Here is an 18,622-nt window from a genome sequence, read left to right on the forward strand (position 1 = left end):
AACCTAACACCTCATTTCACAGATGGGGAAACAGGCCCAAGAGGAAAGGGACTTGCCTAAACTCACAGAGGAGGATAGAGACTGAAGCAGGACCAACTCAGGGCGCCTGGCTCCTACATGGGAGAGACAGAGAGATGGACAGGAGGATCAGGGGGCTACATCCTCCTTTCAGTCCCATGTGGCCCATCACTTGGCTGTGGCCACGTGGACGATCACAAAGCCCTTGATGTCTGGGAAGTGGGGGCTGACGAGGTCCACCTGCAGCTGCCTCGGGCCACTCTTGGAGGGGGTGATGTTGAACTGGACCAAGGCTCTCTCCTGGGGCTCCAGGATGGGCACACTGGAGACACAAGCAAGGGGAAAGATAGAGCGTCAGTCCTCTCTCCTGAGTCTGGTCGGCCAGTCCATGGCTCCTCGGGAACCCTCAAGGCCAAGGTCACATTGTGACTTACCATTCACATTTCATCATGTGTTTCCAGCCTTACCCCACCCCATCCCTACCTCACTCTCATTCAAAAGCTATCTTGGATCCTCTGGACTTTAGGGGGGTCCCCTGTTTGCCCAAATCATACTCTTCTCAGGGGAAGGGCCAACTCCCTTCTCAACAATTTACATGTGGCTCAGGATTGCATGAGCAGAAAGTGAATAATGGAAGTGAATCGGTGAGTGACTGACCATGTAAATGAGGCCATGCATGACTGGAACGTGTGAGAAAGTGAATGAATGCATAAGCAAATGAGTAAGTGAGCAAGTTAAAGGAGGGGAGGGGGAGGGGGATGAGGGAGAAGAGCGTTGGAGGGGTGAGGCTGATCGAGGAGCATTGTGTGACTATAGATCAAAGTGAAAAGCCCTGGCACCATTCACTGATGCTAATAAAACCATGAGAAATAAGGCATGAGTATGTGTGGAAGACCAGAGCAAGGGGAACAAGAGTGTGTGATGGGGTAAATATGATCAAAGTACATGTGATTCATGTACAACACTATCTTCATGAAGCCCATTCCTTTGTAAATGCAAGCATGAGAATGAGTGAGTGGATGAACGATCCAGTCAAAACCCAGTTGGGTAGAGGAATAAACAGGTGAGAGAATGAGGGAGTGAACAATGTGATGACAGAGTAATGAAGTCGAGTGTGGTGGCGCATTCTTGGAATCCCAGTACTTGGAAAGCGGAGGCAGGACGATGGCGAGTCTTAGGCCAGTCTGGGCTATGTGAGTCCTCTGTGCCGCGAGGTGAGAAACCAAAAGCCAAAACCAAACAAACAAGAAACGAAAACAAATAAACCAAAAGAGTGATTGAAGGAGAGAGAGCTGATGAGGGAGAGAGTGATGGGTAAGTCGGTGGCTAGGTAATGCTTAAAAGGCGAAGGCTGATCTGTGTGGGCAGTGGACTTGTTCCTGTCTGGCCTTCACCTAAGCTGCTTCTCTCTGGCCATCCCACAAGGTAGGTGCCCCCCCCCCTCTCCCATTCCCTGGCTGGCTCTTGTGATAGGGCTTATCAAAACTTATTGTCTTAGAGCTTACTCTTAAGCCTCTGTCACTCCGTTTTGCTTTTGTGACTCCATCTTAAAGAAAGGACTGCACCCCCAACCCATGAGACTAGTTCCTTATAGTTTGACATTTAAAGATATATGTTGCCATTTTTCTGATTGTGTTCCTAGGTAACAACCATAGAGACAATCATAGGAACGGGTCATGCTGCCCTTGCTCAATGCTTGCTTACAGCATTGTCTAACTTAGGCTTCTGTAACTTCCTACTTGGCTTGCACCTGCAGGAAAGAACTGTTAAGGACTTTCCACCCCTGAACAAACAAGGACGTAAAGTTTTGCTTAAAAGTGGCCCTCAAAGGGAACTCAGGACTGCCCATTGTAGTCCTGGCCTGCTAGTAATAAAGACTTTCTATGGGCTGCACTCTGTGTCTGTGTGGGCTCTCCTGGTGGGCATCCCCACAACATACTTACTCAATGCTGAGCTGTCCTTGGAGCAGGCCACTGCCCTCCACCATCAGCACACAGTCCTTCGCTCCCTCCAAGAGGGGATTGACCACCATCACCTCCACTGCCACGGCCACTCCCACCACGGCAGGCCCCAGCACCTAAGGGGAGTAGCAGCACTGAGTCACCCTGAGTCCTTCCATCACCCCATGAAAGCCATGGTTCTGGCTCTGCCAGAGGGTGGAGCATCATTTGTGTCCCCTGCCTCCACCTATCCCATGACAGCATCCCTATCACAGCCGTCCCCTGCCTCCACATCCTCTCCACCCTCGAGAGGAAGCCGGTGACAAGGACACCCATCCTGAGCTCTGCTAGGAACAGCATGGTGGATGTGGACGGAAGTCACCTTGATGGTGATGAAGTCCTCCAGAGTAATGTCCTTCTCCACCAGCAGCTTCTCTCCTTTGGTGACAAAGCACATGGCGGCCAATAGGATCTTCTTGTCATCTGTCAGGTCTTCTTTGTACTGAGAGTAAGATATTGCCACTGGTATCTTCTTCTCTGAAAACAGAGATGGGAGTTGGGGCTTGACCTTCTTCTTCATGGTATCCAGCTAAGCTGGCCTTGGACTATAATCCTCTCAATCTCTGCTTCCCTGGTAGCTAAAATGACAGATGTGAGCCACCATACCTGATGTTACAGGACAATTTTTATCATTGAATACAAATGTAGAAGAGAAGGTAGATTTTCAATTAATAATCGAAACTTCTATTTTTGCCAATCTGGAAAAGTTAAACCCATTAGAAACAGAACAAAGGGAATGAGAACAAATTAGAACAGATATCAATGTTCACTGAAAGCAGGAATCAAAGAAAATCAACAAAACCTCAAATTGATTCTTTGAAAAAAAATCAGTAAAAGCAATGAGCTTCTAGCTAGGCTCAGTTAAGAAATACACATCATTAGTATCAGAAATACAAGAAGGGACATCACCACAGATCTTCTGTATATAACAGACAATAAAGGAATGTGATGGACAAGCATATGCCCTCCAATTTGACACAGGAAATTTCCTTGAAAGATACACTTGGTTCAAATGCACACAAAGAAATATAGTATCGCTGGATGCAGATGGCTCATGCATAGAAATTCAGAAGGCTGAGATCTGAAGATTGCAGTTTGAAGCTTGCCCCAGTGGAAACATCTGGGTGACTCTATCTCCAATCAACCAGCAAAAACCAGGGTTGGAGGCATGGTTCAAATAGTAGCGTTCCAGCTGAGTAAAAACCCTGGATTCAAACCTCAGTGCCAGCACTCACTCAGTCCATCAAAATCAACAGATAAGGAAAGAAAGAAATGTAATCCATAACTAATGACTTTCCAAAACAGAAAGCAGCAAGCCCTAATGGGTTTACTAGAGAACTTTGCCAAGTATTTGAAGAAGAAATTATACAAATTCTCTAAAGTCCTTTCCAGAAGCTGGAAGTAAGGAATATTTCCAAACTCAGCCCATGAAGCTGTATTACTTTAGCACCAAAACCATGGAAAAATGACAAGAAAACTATGGATGATTATCTCTCATGAACAAAGATGTAAAGTCCTCAACAAAATTCTTACAAATTGAATCCAACAATGAATTGTATACCATAAGCAAGGTGGGATTTACTTCAGATGTGCAAGGCTAGTTCAATACTGAAAATCAATCAATGTACCCATAGAATCAATAGAAGAAAAAGCACACAGCTCTCACAATAGATGCAGAAAAGGAATCTGACAAAATCCAGCATCCATCCATGATAAGAGCTCTTGGGAGACTAGGGACAGAAAGGACAGAGACTAGGGACAGAAAGGGACATCTTTGATTTGATAAAGAACAACAAAAGACCTACAGCAAACTTCAAATTTCATGGTGAGAAGTTAGAAACTCTCTCCAAGACCAGGATCATAGTAAGGATATTCCCTCTTGCTGTTCCTTTTCATGTTGGAATTCCTAGCTAGTGCAATAAGACAAGAAAGGAAGCTGGATACCGGTGGCTCCTGCCTGTAATTCTAGCTACTCAGGAGGCTGAGATCTGAGGACCATAGTTTGAAGCCAGCCTGGGCAGGAAAGTCATGAGACTCTTATCTTCAATTAACCACCAGAAAACTGGAAGTGGAGCTGTGTCTCAAAGCATTAGTGTACTAACTTTGAGCAAAAAATCTCAGCAGGGACAGCACCTAAGTCCTGAATTCAAGCCCCATGAATGGCAAAAAAAAGACAAGAGAAAAAAATAAAGGATTGGGAAAAAAGGAATTAAAAGTCTGCTCACTAATAACACGTTTGCTTATATGTAGGAAATCCAAAAGAATTGACAGTGATAACCAAACTATTGATTATAGAAATGTCTAATAAGATAAAGGATTAATATAAAAAGTCACTTTCTTATATCAGCATGATTCATGAAGGGAAAAATGATGAAAAAGACTTTATTAAAATTAAAAAATCTGGCCAGTCATCAGTGGCAGTCAGCCCAGGTAGGCAAGTCCGTGAGACTCATCTCCAATTAACCACAAAAAAAGCCAGAAGTGGAGCATTATATAAAATACAGCATTAGCCTTGAGCACAAAAGGCTCAGGGACATCTCCTAGGCCCTGAGTTCAATCCCCAGGATTTGAGTGCGCTCGCCTGTGTGCGCGCGCGTGCACACACACACACACACACACACACAAATTAAAAACTCTGCCTTACAAAAGAGAATGAGATCAGACACAGACTTGGGGAAACAATATTTACAAAAAGACATGTCAGATTAAAGACTATTATTTGAAGTATACAAAGACTTCCTAAAACACAACAATAAAACAACAAGCCACCCAATTAAAAAATGAGCAAAAAGATCTAGATGCTTCTTCCAAGAAGAAAGACAGATGCCAAATAAGCATATGAAAAGATGCTCAACATCATACTTCATTAGGGAACTGAAAAGTAGAACAACAACAAGACACAATGACATACTTGCGAGAATGGCAAGAATCTAAAGCACACAGCATCCAGAGCTGGGAAGTATCACTGGAGAACAGAAACTATGGAGGGCAGCCATGATGGAAGGCAGCCATGATGGAAGAGAGCTTGTCAGACCCTTTGTAATGAAACCTACTCTTACGATATGACCTCAACATTGACATCCCTTCTCTCTATACAAACAAATGGAAAACTTATGCCCCTGCAAACCTCCACACATGGATATTCTTTTGGTTTGCCTGTTTATGTATTGGAGGCTTGGTTTCCATGGTGACAGTATTGGGAGATGGTGGGGCCTTCAGAGCTGGGGATTCAGGGTATTCTTTAGGGGATATATGTTCTTGAAAGACACGGTGGGAAACCAGTGTCTCTTGCTTCCTTCTTCTGAGACATAATCTTTCCTGCGAACATTTGTCAGGGGCCTCTGCTTGTCAGAGCCTATGACATGCTATTTGGATTTTCAGCTTGGACAACTGTGAGTTAGATAACTATCTCTCTGTCTCTGTCTCTTTCTCGTCTCTCTCTCTGTATCAAATCCAAGACCTTTTACATGCTAGATATACACTCTGCCTCTCAGCTATCTTCTCCATCTCTAAACCTCATTCCTTTATAAAGTTATCCTGCCTTAGGTACTTCTTTTTTTCTTTTTCTTTTCTTTTCTTTTTTGTTAGTCCTGCATCTTGAACTGTGGATCTGGGTTGTCCCTAAGCTCCTTTTGCTCAAGGCTAGCACTTGAACTACAGCAATACTTCTGGCTTTTTCTCTGACTAATCGGAGATAAGGGTCTCACAGACTTTCCTTTGGCTTTGAACTGCCATCCTCAGATCTCGGCCTCCTGAATAGCTAGGATTACAGGTGTGATTACAGGATTACTTAGGGTGCATGGCTGCCCTAACTATTTCACTGTAGTAGCACAAAATGGACTCATACAGCCATTTAAAGTAGCTTGATTTCTAACTGCTCCAAGTTGGAGACTGTCAAGATGAATAGACAAAACAGTATGTCCACATAATGGAATACTACTCAGGGGTGAAAGAAAATGAGATCTCAATGGACAAGCAAAACATGGGAGGTTCCTAAGTACATGAGGAAGAGAAACCACCCTGAAAAGGTGATAAACTATATGATTCCAACTATGGTTCCAGAAGAGACAAACCATGGACATAGTTGAAAGGTCAGTGGTTGGCTGGAGGTGCTCTGACAGAGGAAAGAAAGGAGAGTGAAAGTGAGGTAGGGAGGTAGGAAGGGAGGCAGGAAGGTCAGGCAAAACACTGAAGATGACACTATGAGGGTGGTGACATTGTTTTGTATGACTCTAATAGCAACTACATGCTACACATGTTCAAAACCCAGAGAATATACAACATTGAGATTGAAATTATAATGTTGGCTTTGGCTTTTGGCTAAAAGCTGGCTCATCAATTGTAGCACTAATGGGAAATATTAATCAGAGACGAGTGGGTAGAGAGGGAAGATGGCAATTCTCTGTTCTTTCCTTTTGATAGGCCCTGAGTTCAAACCCCAGTACCATCAAACAAAAACTTAACAACTAAAATACGGCCTATTAATTAAGAAGTAAGTTTCATATTTTAATAAATTACATATTTTAATAAATAATTTGGCTCACGAATTCCATCATTGTGTATCTATTCTAACAACATAGACCAAAATCCAGAAGAAAAGAAAAGAGTTTTGTTTTGTTTTGCTGGGCATTGATGGTTCAAAGCCAGCTGGGGCAGGAAAGTCTGTGAAACTCTTATCTCCAACAAACTGAAAGTGGAGTTGTAGCTCAAGTGGTAGAGTGTTAACTTCAAGCAAAAAAGCTCGAGACAGTGCTTAATCCCTGAGTTCAAGACCCAGGATGGGACCAAAAAAAAGTATTTTTCTGGCAAGATATTTACTTTAGTGTTGTTTTTAATAGCAATGTTCTGGTAACTACTCAAAAGATTAAAAAATAAATCACTATATATTTATTTAAACATTGGTTATCAAATTACATTGTATCTATAAAGAGCTTATAAAATATTTAAATTACAATGCAAGAAGAGTAGGGCACCAGTGAATGTATCTGCAATATTTAACTAGAGCTGTTTTTCAAAAAGCAAATAGGCATTAAAAGTTGGAAGGAAACTTGCTAACAGTTTGGAGGTGGGTGGTAAGATCACAGGCAATTTTTCTCTTTGGCTTTTGAAATCTTTAATGAATATGTATTACTTTCAACATGAAAAAAATTGCCAAAAGCCAGGGGAAAGTGAATGTTAATTAATATTTTATTATGAAGTGTTATTCTGTGATTTAGATTTTGTGACAGAAAAATGACACAAAGAGCTAAAAAAAAATGTGTGGCACCTCCTTCATGTGTTTTCATCCCTGTCAAAACTCATAAAGTGCACTTGCCAGGAATTGGTCTAGAGGAGCAACTGCAATTCAACTTTGTTCACTGAATCTTTAGAGTTTAGATGGTATGAGAAAGAAGACATAGATAAATAGAGAGAGAGAATATTTCTCTCTCTCTATTCTAGAAAGATATATAGAGATGAATAGAGTCAGCAGTAAATATAGACATACAGAAAGACTTGGAGAGACAGAGATAGAGACATATATACAGAGAAACAGAGATAAATAAAAAGTTATAGAAAGTGAGGAGAAATATACATATGTATATACACACACATAGAGAGATAACTGAAGAGACACGAAGAAACACAAAGAGGAGTAATGTGCATGCGCATGTGTGCACATACATTGTAGACTTCTAGTATCCGCAGGTTCATGGAGACTAAGCTGAGGAAAACCCACCCATGCCCAGGATGCCAAGTTCAGCCAATTCTTGATTTATTTCTGCCAATTCTTGATTTATTTTTCCCTTAATGCCACTCAACTTCCACCTTACAACAGATCTCAGATTTTTTTACTTAAATGAAGCACATTCACTTTGACGTTGCTCTTTAGACATCATTTGCTTTTTGGGAGACAGACTTTCACAGAATTAAGGGCAGGGAATACTCAGCAGATCACACAGTGGTTTAAATACAACTGATGATAAGGTGGGGCTGGGAGCATCTTCCTGTCAGCCAAGCTGTGAAGTGTGTGTGGGAATCAAGCATGTTGTTCTGGAATTCCTTTCGATTTTTGAATTCCTTTCGATTTTTAAGTTTAGTTTTTGACCACACTTGGTCAAAACTGCATGTAGTAGGGACTGGGAATGTGGCTTAGTGGTAAAGTGCTTGCCTAGCATGCATGAAGCACTGGGTTCCTCAGTACCACATAAACAGAAAAAGCTGGAAGTGGTGCTGTGGCTCAAGTGGTACAGTGCTAGCCTTGAGCAAAAGAAGCTTGGGGACAGTGCCCAGGCCCTGAGTTCAAGCCCCAGGACTGGCAAGAAACTAAAAATTAAAAAAAAACAGCATGTAATAAACTTGTAAATAAAATGGGCTTATTATACATATCTATACTTCTTTCTTCACATGTACATATACACAGATAGACACACAGAGAAAAGACAAGCTATGAAGAGGAGATCCATTCAGTACATCATGCATGAAGTGCTAAGTGTTTAAAGATCATGAAACAAACAAAAACAAAACCCTTCATATATTAGCACAAAACCAATAAAGTTAGTTAAAATATACAAAATCCTTCCCAAGGCCCGGGACCATTTCTTGTTGGGATGAAGTTCTGAGGATGGATTTTAGGCAACTGTCCCTAGGGCATGGCTTCCACACCAAGCATGAATGACCTTTACAGCGGCCTCACTGCACAGCCTGTAGTGGCTGGGCCAGCTGAGGCCTGTGCCCTTGCCCTGCCCCGACCTTGGCTGGGCGACCTGGGTGTGCCTTCTGTATGCCTTGCATCAACCCTGTGACTTTTGGACAGGACTTTTCTCCTCGTTGGCAGGACGGAGCCACCCCTGGGACCCGTGAGCGGCTGCGGGTCCTGCCTCTCCTCCCCTCTGAGTTCTCAGGATGGCTTGGCACACATCAGCACTTAGTGAACAGTTCCTACGGAGCAGCTGCTGAGGCAGGGTATCTGGAGCCCGATGGACTCCAGGCGTGTTTTGGATTTTAGAAAGGTCACCCTTAGCACACCGCACACTATGGGGCTGCGGCGAGCCGACTAATTGGGATGATGTAGGGGCTGACTACAAATCACCTCTCCCTCAGGCCATTTTGCTACTACCAGGTGACTTGTGGGCTTTTATTGTCCTAAAATCGTAGACGGAGCGATCATGATTTCCAGGCCCCAGTTTCCCCTTCTGTAAAGTAGGGACAAAGGGCACCGAGCACCCTTCCTCCCAGAATGAACGACACTCCATCCCCATCCCCATTCCCACCCCTCTCCATGCTCCCGCAAAGGGGGTGGACTGCCAGGTCCCACCAGGCCAGGCCAGGCCCGGCCCGGGCTCACCTTCCTGCGGTCCCAGCCTCACGGTGTGGGATTCGTGCAGGATCTCGGCCACCGGCCGGCGCGTGTAGAGGATGGTGGCTCCGCTGATGTTCACTCGGACCCGCTGCGCCCGCGCGGTGAGGTTGGCCAAGCACAGAGCCAGCCTCAGGTCGTGGCCCAGCGCCAGCGGCTCCAGCACCTTGAACTTGCCCGCGATGCTGGGCTTGGTGGCGGGCTCCAGGAGGTCCTCGCGCCAGAGGCCGCGCCCGCCGGCCCTGCGGACGCGGGTCCTGCGCCCCGAGGCCTCCACGCTCAGCAGCTTCTTCACCGCCTTGCTGTACACCTGCCGCTCCTTGCGGGACCCTGCGGGACACGGCCAACGCAGCCATCACAGCGGCGGCGGCCCTCCCCCTGCCTCCGCCCAGCCTTCCGTGTAAGTAAAAATTTACATTTGCCAACAACTTTCCATCAGGAAATGTCACCAAAAAAAGCCTCTCATATTTCCAGGGTCTATGACAACTGCATGGGAGAAGTCCCATTGTTATGGAATGGATGTTGACTTTTTAAAAATGTCAGCAGTCCTGGGGATCGAACTCAGGACCTCAATCGCCTTGCCTCTAATCCCTTGGGTATTTTCAAAGTACGGTCTCACTTTGTGACCAGGCTGGTTTGGACTGCGATCCTCCTTTTTGTACTTCCCTGTGTTACTGGGGGATCACAGGCCTGAGCTACTGCATCCAGCTATTGTGCCTCTCCTATAGTTGGGGATAACAGGAGTGTGCCACTATACCCAGCCATTGGTTGAGATGGAGTCTCAGAAAGCTTTTGTTTTTGTTTTTCCAGGTTGGCTTCAAACCATATCCCCTAATGTCTGCCTAGATAGGATAACAGGCTTGAGCCACTGTGCCCAACTAGGATGTTGGCATCTTCTGAGGGTTTAGCCAAAGCTTAGGACAAAAACCCCCAAAGACCCCATGTTCTAGGTTCTAAAAGCTCATCATAGATGCAAACAGATATTAATGAATAGGATCTAGGAGACAGATGATACCTCAGCCTGACCATTGTGACTCACTGCCATCCCAACTGCCAATTGTCAAGCAAACCCCAAATTCTTAAAGATGGGACCAGCAGTGCTTGTGAGGATGTGTGTGGGGGGGTGCGGATGCTTGAAAGAATCAACGTTAGGTCAACAACAAGAAGGGGCTGACTAGTAAGCAGTGGGACTGGCCACAGAGGAGGAAGCAGGCATTGTACTCCCTGAGGGAATACAATGGAGCCTTAGTTTATCTAAGCAGGAGAGAGACTCAAACAGGGGAGCTCTAATGGAGACAGCCAGTGAAGACCTCACTCTCCTCCCCTGGAGGAGGTGTCTGGAGCAGACCAGTCCCCTCTTCCAGCAACCTTGGGGGGTGGGAGGGGATCACTGCTGTAGTTTTGCTCAGGGGGAGAGGAGGGACAAGCTCTGAACTGAATCGGAAGAGAATGTTCTATTGACTTGGAAACAGTGGAGGCACAGTGCTTGTAGCTCATGCCTGTAATCCTGAGGCTGGAAATCTTAGCCTCAGGTGGCTGAGACCTGAGGTTAAAAGCCAGCCAGGACAGATGCATCAAAGAGAGTCTCTTACTTCCAATTAACCAGCAAAAAGCCAGAAGTGGAGGTATGATTCCAGCTGTGATCCTCACCTTAACATTCCAGAGAGGATCCAGCCCCAGACCGCCTGCAGCCCACCAGTCATCCTGGGGAAACTGATAAAGGCTTCCATGTGGTCCTTACCTTCAGGGTACTTGTAGAGGCTGGTGATGTCCACACGGTTGTCGCTGCCCACAGCCTTGGTGCTGATGCACCTCCCGATCTTTTTGGTGTCCGAATAGACCCGCTCCCGCTTCTCGTCATCCTCATGCCACAGCCAGGTGATGTAGTCCGCATTGACCTCCGCGAACACAAAGGGGCTGTCGTGGGCCAGGTGCACATCGCCCTCTCGAATAGCGGTGACAGAGGCTGGGCCACACTGAAACACACCTGGGAGGGAAAAGGTGGGTGTGAGCCATGTTGGAGAGGAACTGCAGGATCTGGGGCCCGCCTCCAGAGTCCTACCTTCACTCTCCTCCTGGGGCGTGGCATCCAGAACCTGCCAGCCATTGTAAGAGGAACCCAGGTCCTGCCGTGCAAACCAGCTCTCATTCCACACGTGGAAATTCCTGCCACATGGAGATGATGGTGAGCAGAGGCACAGGTGAGCAGAGGCCTGAAGGAGAGAGGTCCTGCCCTAGACCAGGGGATGGATCTCAACTTGGCATGAACGTTGTGCTGTCCCTGAATCTTATTGATGAACACCTGCCATTCACATACATGTTTGTGTGTGTACATGCATGTGTGTCTATAACAAACACATTCCTTTTTAAGATAGCAGAAAAGCTATTGCAAATAAGAGTGGATTCTTGCTTCCAGGCAGCCTACATTCTCACAAAGGGGAGAGACACAGGCAGTGTTAAGCTAGCAGACGGAACAAGTGCAAGCGACAACAAATGTTGTGAAGAAAAGGAGGGCTGTGTGCTCGTTCTTCACTGCCGGAGGCCTCACTCTAAGTAAATGACATTGAAGGTGAGATCTAAATACTATACAAGAGCCAACCAGAGGAGGGATGAAGGGACCAATGTTTCTGGCAGGAGGAACAGCAGGTGCAAAAGTTGAGAAGCAAGAAGGAAAGCTTAGTGTGTTTGAAGAATGTAATGCGTATATCTCTGGGCGATGGCAAATGTAGAGTAACCCCTAGGAAAGAGTTCCCCATTTATTTTCAACTTCTTATGTTCATGGTGAGAATGTAAGACCAGGAAGTGATATTTACTAGCCCAAGGTCACACAGGAAGAAAGCAGTAGAGGGAGATCCAACTCTTGCTTTGTTTGACTTGATTGGCATCCATACAGATCATCAGAATTCCTCTTGGGGAAGTCTCTGTCTTTGGAAAAATACTCTCTCTCTCTCTCTCTCTCTCTCTCTCTCTCTCTCTCTCTCTCTCTCTCTCTCTCTCTTGCTCTCTCTTTCTGTGTGTATGGTAGTACTGGGGCTTGAACTCAGGGCCTGGGTGCTGTCCCTTAGCTTTTACATTCATGGCTGGTGCTCAATCACTTAAGCCACAGCTCTACTTCCAGATTTTTTTTAAATTGTAGGTAAGAGTCTCATGGACTTCCCTGTCAGGGCTGGCTTCAAACTATGATCCTCAGACCTCAGCTTCCTGAGTAGCTAGGATTACAGGTGTGAGCCACTGGTGCCCAGCCGTGAAAAAAAAAGATGTCTTGAGAAATATTTGGGGTCAAGAGGGGTGATCCTGCCAACCAGAGTGGCGACAGAAACCCCATATAGAAATAAATGTCTATATGAGGAGAAGAAAGAGAATGGAGCATTTAGAGCTGGGCTGGGCTGGGCAGAGCAGCCTCTAACCTCAGCCTGGAGTCACCGTGCCCTGGGACCTACCACATGCTGTCTTCTGTCAGGTCCTCCAGGGTGCGTCCAAAGGAGTCCACATACTTGTCCACACTCAGGTTCTTGTCAGTGTCATGGGCCGAGTTGAAGTTGGACACCACCCGGGTTGCAATCCCCAGGCACCTGAGGACTGCAGAGCAGAGGGCTGGGAGGTAAGAGGAGCTGCGGGACCCAGGCCTACAGAGGGGCACCTGGCCCCAGCAGAAGGGTCTACCCATTCCTCCCTCCCCTCAGTCTTTGTCTGTCGTCTGTTTTGCCAAGGGGCAAGGCTAAGACTCTTTGCCCTCAGAAATACTACCATTCTTTGGGCATTTTGTCAGATAGTCTCTGAGGCTGGCAAGATCTTGGGGTCACATGTCACCTTTAGTCTAAGGGACCGTAAGACCCACCTAAACCACTCAATGAGCTAGAGGCAAAGGGAGATGGACTTCTGCCAAAGAAAAGATCAAAAGTCAAGAAGAATAAAGGGCTCACACCAGTGACACACACCTATAATCCCAGCTAGCCAGGAAGCTGAGATCTGAGGATCTTAATTGACAGCCAGCTCTGCAGACAAATCCAACAGACTTCTATTTCTGATTAGTTAGCAAAAACCTGGAATTGCTGCTGTGGCTTAGCCTTGAGTGAAAAAGCCAAGGGACAGTGTATGGTCCTGAGTTCAAGCCCAGCCACTCCCCCCACAAAGTCCCGTTTCTCTATTCATTCATCAGACTTCCATTTCTTCCTTGTGAATGAAGACTGATTACAGCAGATGCAAATATATGCAAATATATGTAAATAAGCACATGCATGGGCCCAGGCTGATGAGAGGGGCCCTCTTTGATGGTACCTGTGCACATGACTCCAGCGAAGACCCAGCACTGGCCATATTTGACTGGCTTGTACCTGCCCTTGAACCACTTCTGCAGAATGGCCACGCTGCCTCTCCAGTGCAGGGGGCTGGTGCCGCTGCCATACTTGCCCTGCCACTGGCCTTGTACCACACCCCGGTCATTGTTGCTGTTCACCTGGGCACAGGAGGTATGGCTAGTTTATTATATTGCCTGAAAATTGGGTGTTGAGGGGAGGGGGCTCTGCCCTCTTCAAATATCTGCTTTTCTCAGGTTGCAGGTATGTGACTCAGTAGTAGATCATGCGGTTAGCATTCTTGAGGCCTGGGGATTGATCTTCAACACACACACACACACACACACACACACACACACACGAGTTCCCCACCCCCCAGAGAAATCTAGCCTACTTTTTTGGGGTGCTATTAAGAATTTGCAACTGTCTTCCATGTTATGTTGCTAAAATCATCTATGACTGCAGGGTGTTTCCTGTTTTCTATACTTTGGGGTTCTGGGTAGCACCATCATTGCAAAGATGGTTGGCATTTGCACATTAAAATTAACCTGTTTTAAGTCTACAATGTACATTCTATTATTCTTGCCTTCTCTCCCTTTTCAGATGAAAAAACTGAAGCTCAGAGGGATGAAGGGATTTGTCCAGATCACTTAGTGAGCTTGCATGAGCTCACTTGGACTTGGGGCCAGCATGGCTGTCCATTGGGTTATAATACTGTCTATTGGGTTATAATACTTTACTGTGAGGGACTGGTCACCACTGTGAATTCCCCTGTCCTCCATGTTTCTGAGGTCTTGAGGAATTGAGGGCACTAAATATGAGAAATACAGTGTTGCCTAGTTTAGGAATCTCAGCTCCCCAGCCCAGGCCTTAACTCCTACACCAGGTAGGCCGTAGGCCTTTGAGCTGCCAATTCAAGTGGGCCTCCAGGGAAGCAGGGGTCTGTGTCTCTTGAGTCTGAGCTGGCCTGGAATTCTTTAAATCTCTGACAATGGTGGAGGTGTTGCTGGGCCAGTTTCCTGGGCCCAGGCTTTGCTTGGAAGGTGGGCAGCTTCTACTTCCTCTTTCTTGGAACAATTGCTGGCATGGGGAAGCCAGCTGCTATGTGTGATTCTGCCTCGAGGAAGCCCACACTAGCCACATGGAGAGGCTGCAAGAACAGAACGCATGATGACTAGCCAGTTCCTGCTGTTCCAGCCACGCCAGCCTAGGGGCCTGTAGGAGGATGTGGAAACTACCTTGGACAGCTCCAACTCCAAGAGCCTCAGATATGCAGGGAACAACCAGAACAATGGGCCCAGATCTAAGGTTAGTCAGACAGCCTCAGACATCTGCAGCCATTTACCCCACTCATCACCCCTAGCTGAAGCATCCTGAAGCAGATACAAGTCTTGCTCCCTGTGCCCTGCCTCAACTCCTCACCACGAGGTTGTAAACTTAATGTGAGGTGTTGGGTGTAAAACAAGACACAGGGATAATGGGGAGAATCTTCTCTAGCTGTAGGTCTGGGGTTGGTCTGGGGTACTCACCATGGCACTGATGATCCTGGTGACATAGACAGGGTCGTGGCGGTGGGACACATCGGTGGCTGGGTCATTCTGGTGACTAGGGCTTCGGTCCAAGATGGAGAGGCAGATGTCCAGGATGTCCTCTTCAAACTGCTCCCAGAGAAGCTGTGCTCAGAGGCTGATGCCTCGGCCATAATCCCAGACCCTCACACAACCCGCCTGGTTAATAAAGTATGTGTGGGCAGGGTAACTTGCCCTAACTCACCTCCTAGATAGATCACAGACATCCCTAACCATCAGGAACCCTCAAGGAGTCACGTGGGGAACGAGAGAATCGACCTTGACCATGTCCTCCACTTTCTCCATAACCCCCCACCCAGCCTCCCCACTGTTCACATTAAAGGCAAAAACCTTGTGATTCCTGAGGCAGACCTGCCCCACTGACAGGCATTTGCCTACGTATCTTCAGTCAGGTATGTTTGGAATAGTTGACAAAACTTAAAAACTGGGAGAAAATTTTAAACATTTGATTTGGTTTTGTTTTTTTTTTTCCCCTCTGAAAATGTGGAAGGGCTGTTGCTTCTGAGCTGACTTGTCTCCATGGCAACAGGAAGTGGGTGCTGAGTAGTGGTAAGCCTTTAGATGGAATCTCAGTTTCCCTGTGTATCATCTATACCCAGGCCGTGAGCCTCAAATGCTTTCAACTAGTGGCCAGTGGCAGATTCTTCAGCTAGAGAGGGGTCAAGTCCTTAACTTATCTGTCCCAGCTTCCTTACTTCCTGGAAGGGAGCCCAGGACTCACTTCCCTGCCACCTGGAGTTGACCCATCAACTCTTCCCTCTCCCTGTCTAGGCCTTGCTTGACTTTGGAGACCCAACCCTAATATTGGGAAACCTTCCACAACCCCCAGGGTGTATGTGTGGGTCCTTCACTTTCTTCTGGGACCCTCTTTTGCTTCCATCTCTCCTACCCTCATTTTCCTCAATCTGTTATAACTAGCATCGAAGTGACAGCCAGCCCTCTACATCTGTGAGTTCTCAAAGTATAGTGACTCTCAAAGGATAGTACTAGGCCCCAATTATCAGCATCACTGGAAACTCATTAAAATGTAGATTGTCAGGCCTGGCCCTGCACCTGCTCAGCCCAGTGACTCTGGGGGGAGAAGCTCACTTGTCTGTTTTAAGGAGCACTCTGTGTGACTCTGAGATACACTGTGGCTTAAGATGCAATGATTGAAGAGATTTATCATTCTACACAGAACTGACTTCCTAGCTATCTTCAAAATATCTCCGCTTCCTAAAGGCTCAACATTGGCTCTGGCACAGGAATAGCCGACAAATGGATAGTGAGTAGATGGATGGATGGATGGATGGACCCCATCCATCCTTCCAGGAAGGAGTGGACAAAAGATTCACACTGACTTTTTCCATGACCCATCCCTATCCCTGTTTGTCTCTGCCCCTGGAGACCTGCCCGTAGTTCCAGCCCTGGGCTCGAATGTGCTTCTCCACGCCTCGGAAGATGATGCCGCTGTCGTTGAGCACATACTCTTGTCTCTCCTCTTCGGAGGCCAGAAATACATCGTCCTCTGAAAAGCAGTCATCAGGCCTGTTGTGGGCCGGGGCACTGGCCCTGCCCACCTGGGAAGGGGCTGTGACAGGGCTGAGCTGCAGGATGGAGCCTGGAGGCTGACTGGGATAGGATGGGGCAGGAGGGGTTTGCCAGCCTCCAGGCTGCTAGCCTGTTAAGCTCTACTCTTCCTTGGTGGTATTTCCCCACTAACTCAAGGAATGAGGATTTGGGGAGTCCTGACCCTTTGGGTGTCCCTCCTCGATGCCAAGAGAAGCCTCCTACTCTTTAAACATCAAGGAGCATACCAACCCTCACTGCCCCTTACTGAGGCCTTGTGGTGGACTTTGTACTTGACAGCATTGGCTCTGTGGTTTCCTACCATAGCCCCAAGAGTTAGGCTGTTAGCAGTCCCATAGCTCAGATAGGAGCCAACCTGAGGGAAGCAACTTAGCAGAGTTGGTCTGATTCCCAAATCCCAGCTCTTCACCACTCCTGGGCCTCTCTGGCCATCAGGCCCCACCCTTGTAGTTCCTACCTGGGCACCAAGGGTTGAATAGGAGAATGAACTCCCCCAGTTTCCGGTCACTGTGTTTCCGGCGGGAGGAAGGCCTGGCACTCAGCAGGTAGCGGCCGATGACAGCATTGGGAGGGCTGGCAAGGCTGACGGTCATGGTGTTCCCTGTCTGCTCCCCCTTTGCTGCTGTCCAGGTATCGCCTACCTCCAGCTCTGCTGTCTGGAACATGGCTTTGGTGTGGAGGGCCTCGGATGCCTGGGGCCCTGGCAGAGGGAAGAAAGGATCAAGAGACACTGCCTCTTTGGAGAAGCCCAGCCTTCACTCTTGAAATGCTGGGGGACAGTGGGGAAAAGAACCCAATAAGTACAAACAGGCCAGTGGCACAGAAGATTCCCTTGTCAGCCCTGACTCCAGCCATCTCCTAGGACCAGGAGAAAGTGACAATGCCCAAAGTCTCCCTTACAACTGTCCGGGAAAGGAAAGATGATCTTGGGCTCCAAAAGCTCCAGAGTCCTGGATTCCTAATATCAGATGCCTTCAGGGTTTTAGATTCAGCCCACCAGCAGAGGTTGGCTTTCCTTTAAGCCTGGGCTGCTGACCAGTGTCTTAGATCTTAAGACACAGCTCTTCTACTACCCACCTGTAGGGGGTGCTGGTGAGCCCAGTTACCTGTCTCCACTGTGAATACCAGGGCCTCTTCACTGTCCAGGTCTCCACTTAAATCCAGGGTGAGTTTGAACAGCTGGCCCCTGCGAACCACCAGCTCTGGGCAAGGGTATTCCTGGGTATGGTGGGCGGCACCATTCCCAGACCGCTGCCAGTCCACCTTGGTGACTCTGATTCCTATGAAGGCAGAGGACAGGAAGGTGAGCTGATGCCTGGCTGGTTCTCCCATGCTTCCTCTTGCTGGTTGTGGTTCATCCTAACACTTTACATCTGCTTTTGATTCTCATTATTTGTAATAGTTACCATCTTTGTGTGTGTGTGTGTGTGTGTGTGTGTGTGTGTGTGTGTGTGTATGTGTGTGTGTGATTATTTGTAAATAAGAGTTGCATGGACTTTCCTGCTTGGGCTGGCTTTGAACCGTTATCCTCAGATCTCAACCTCCTGAGTTGCTAGGATTATAGGCCTGAGCCACCAGAGCCAGGTCTTTAAAGCCCCTGCAAACACTGAATTAGCAAAGTCTGAAAGGGTTGTCTGCAAGCAAAACACAAGGGGTAGGTCCTTGCAATTCTGGGGTCCAAACTTAATTATTAACCCACCAATATATAACTTTTTGTGTTTTTGTTTAAAGACACTTTAGTCAGTATGCATTGTCAGTTTGCCATTGAACTCGCTGTACCAACAGCACTGTAATTCACCCCTGAGTAAAATTTCT

General features: G+C 47.1%; 1 protein-coding gene across 1 annotated transcript; it reads right to left on the bottom strand.

The window, feature by feature from the left end:
• Positions 1-186: 186 nt before the first annotated feature.
• Tgm6 (transglutaminase 6) lies at positions 187-18,078 on the bottom strand. Its single transcript, XM_070007752.1, has 12 exons — positions 17,914-18,078; positions 17,265-17,507; positions 16,627-16,745; positions 15,179-15,307; positions 13,633-13,810; positions 12,795-12,933; positions 11,417-11,520; positions 11,096-11,341; positions 9,343-9,684; positions 2,341-2,495; positions 1,962-2,095; positions 187-340 (listed from the first exon to the last, which is right to left on the bottom strand). Exons 2-12 carry the CDS (start codon positions 17,470-17,472, stop codon positions 187-189), a joined length of 1,908 nt encoding a protein of 635 aa, XP_069863853.1. The 5' UTR covers positions 17,473-17,507; positions 17,914-18,078.
• Between the last annotated feature and the right edge of the window lie 544 nt (positions 18,079-18,622).

Source organism: Dipodomys merriami, unplaced genomic scaffold, assembly GCF_024711535.1.
Source record: "Dipodomys merriami isolate MVZ:Mamm:240054 unplaced genomic scaffold, mDipMer1.0.p SCAF_7, whole genome shotgun sequence".
Lineage (NCBI taxonomy): Eukaryota > Metazoa > Chordata > Mammalia > Rodentia > Heteromyidae > Dipodomys > Dipodomys merriami.

Excerpts from the sequence above, each read along its gene's own strand:
- Tgm6 (XM_070007752.1), bottom strand. The coding sequence starts at position 17,472 with ATGTTCCAGACAGCAGAGCTGGAGGTAGGCGATACCTGGACAGCAGCA. Across the intron at positions 13,811-15,178 it reads CCAGGATCATCAGTGCCATG|GTGAACAGCAACAATGACCG; the intron begins GTGAGTACCCCA and ends TCCTGTGCCCAG. Across the intron at positions 341-1,961 it reads CAAGGACAGCTCAGCATTGA|TGTGCCCATCCTGGAGCCCC; the intron begins GTAAGTATGTTG and ends TTGTGTCTCCAG.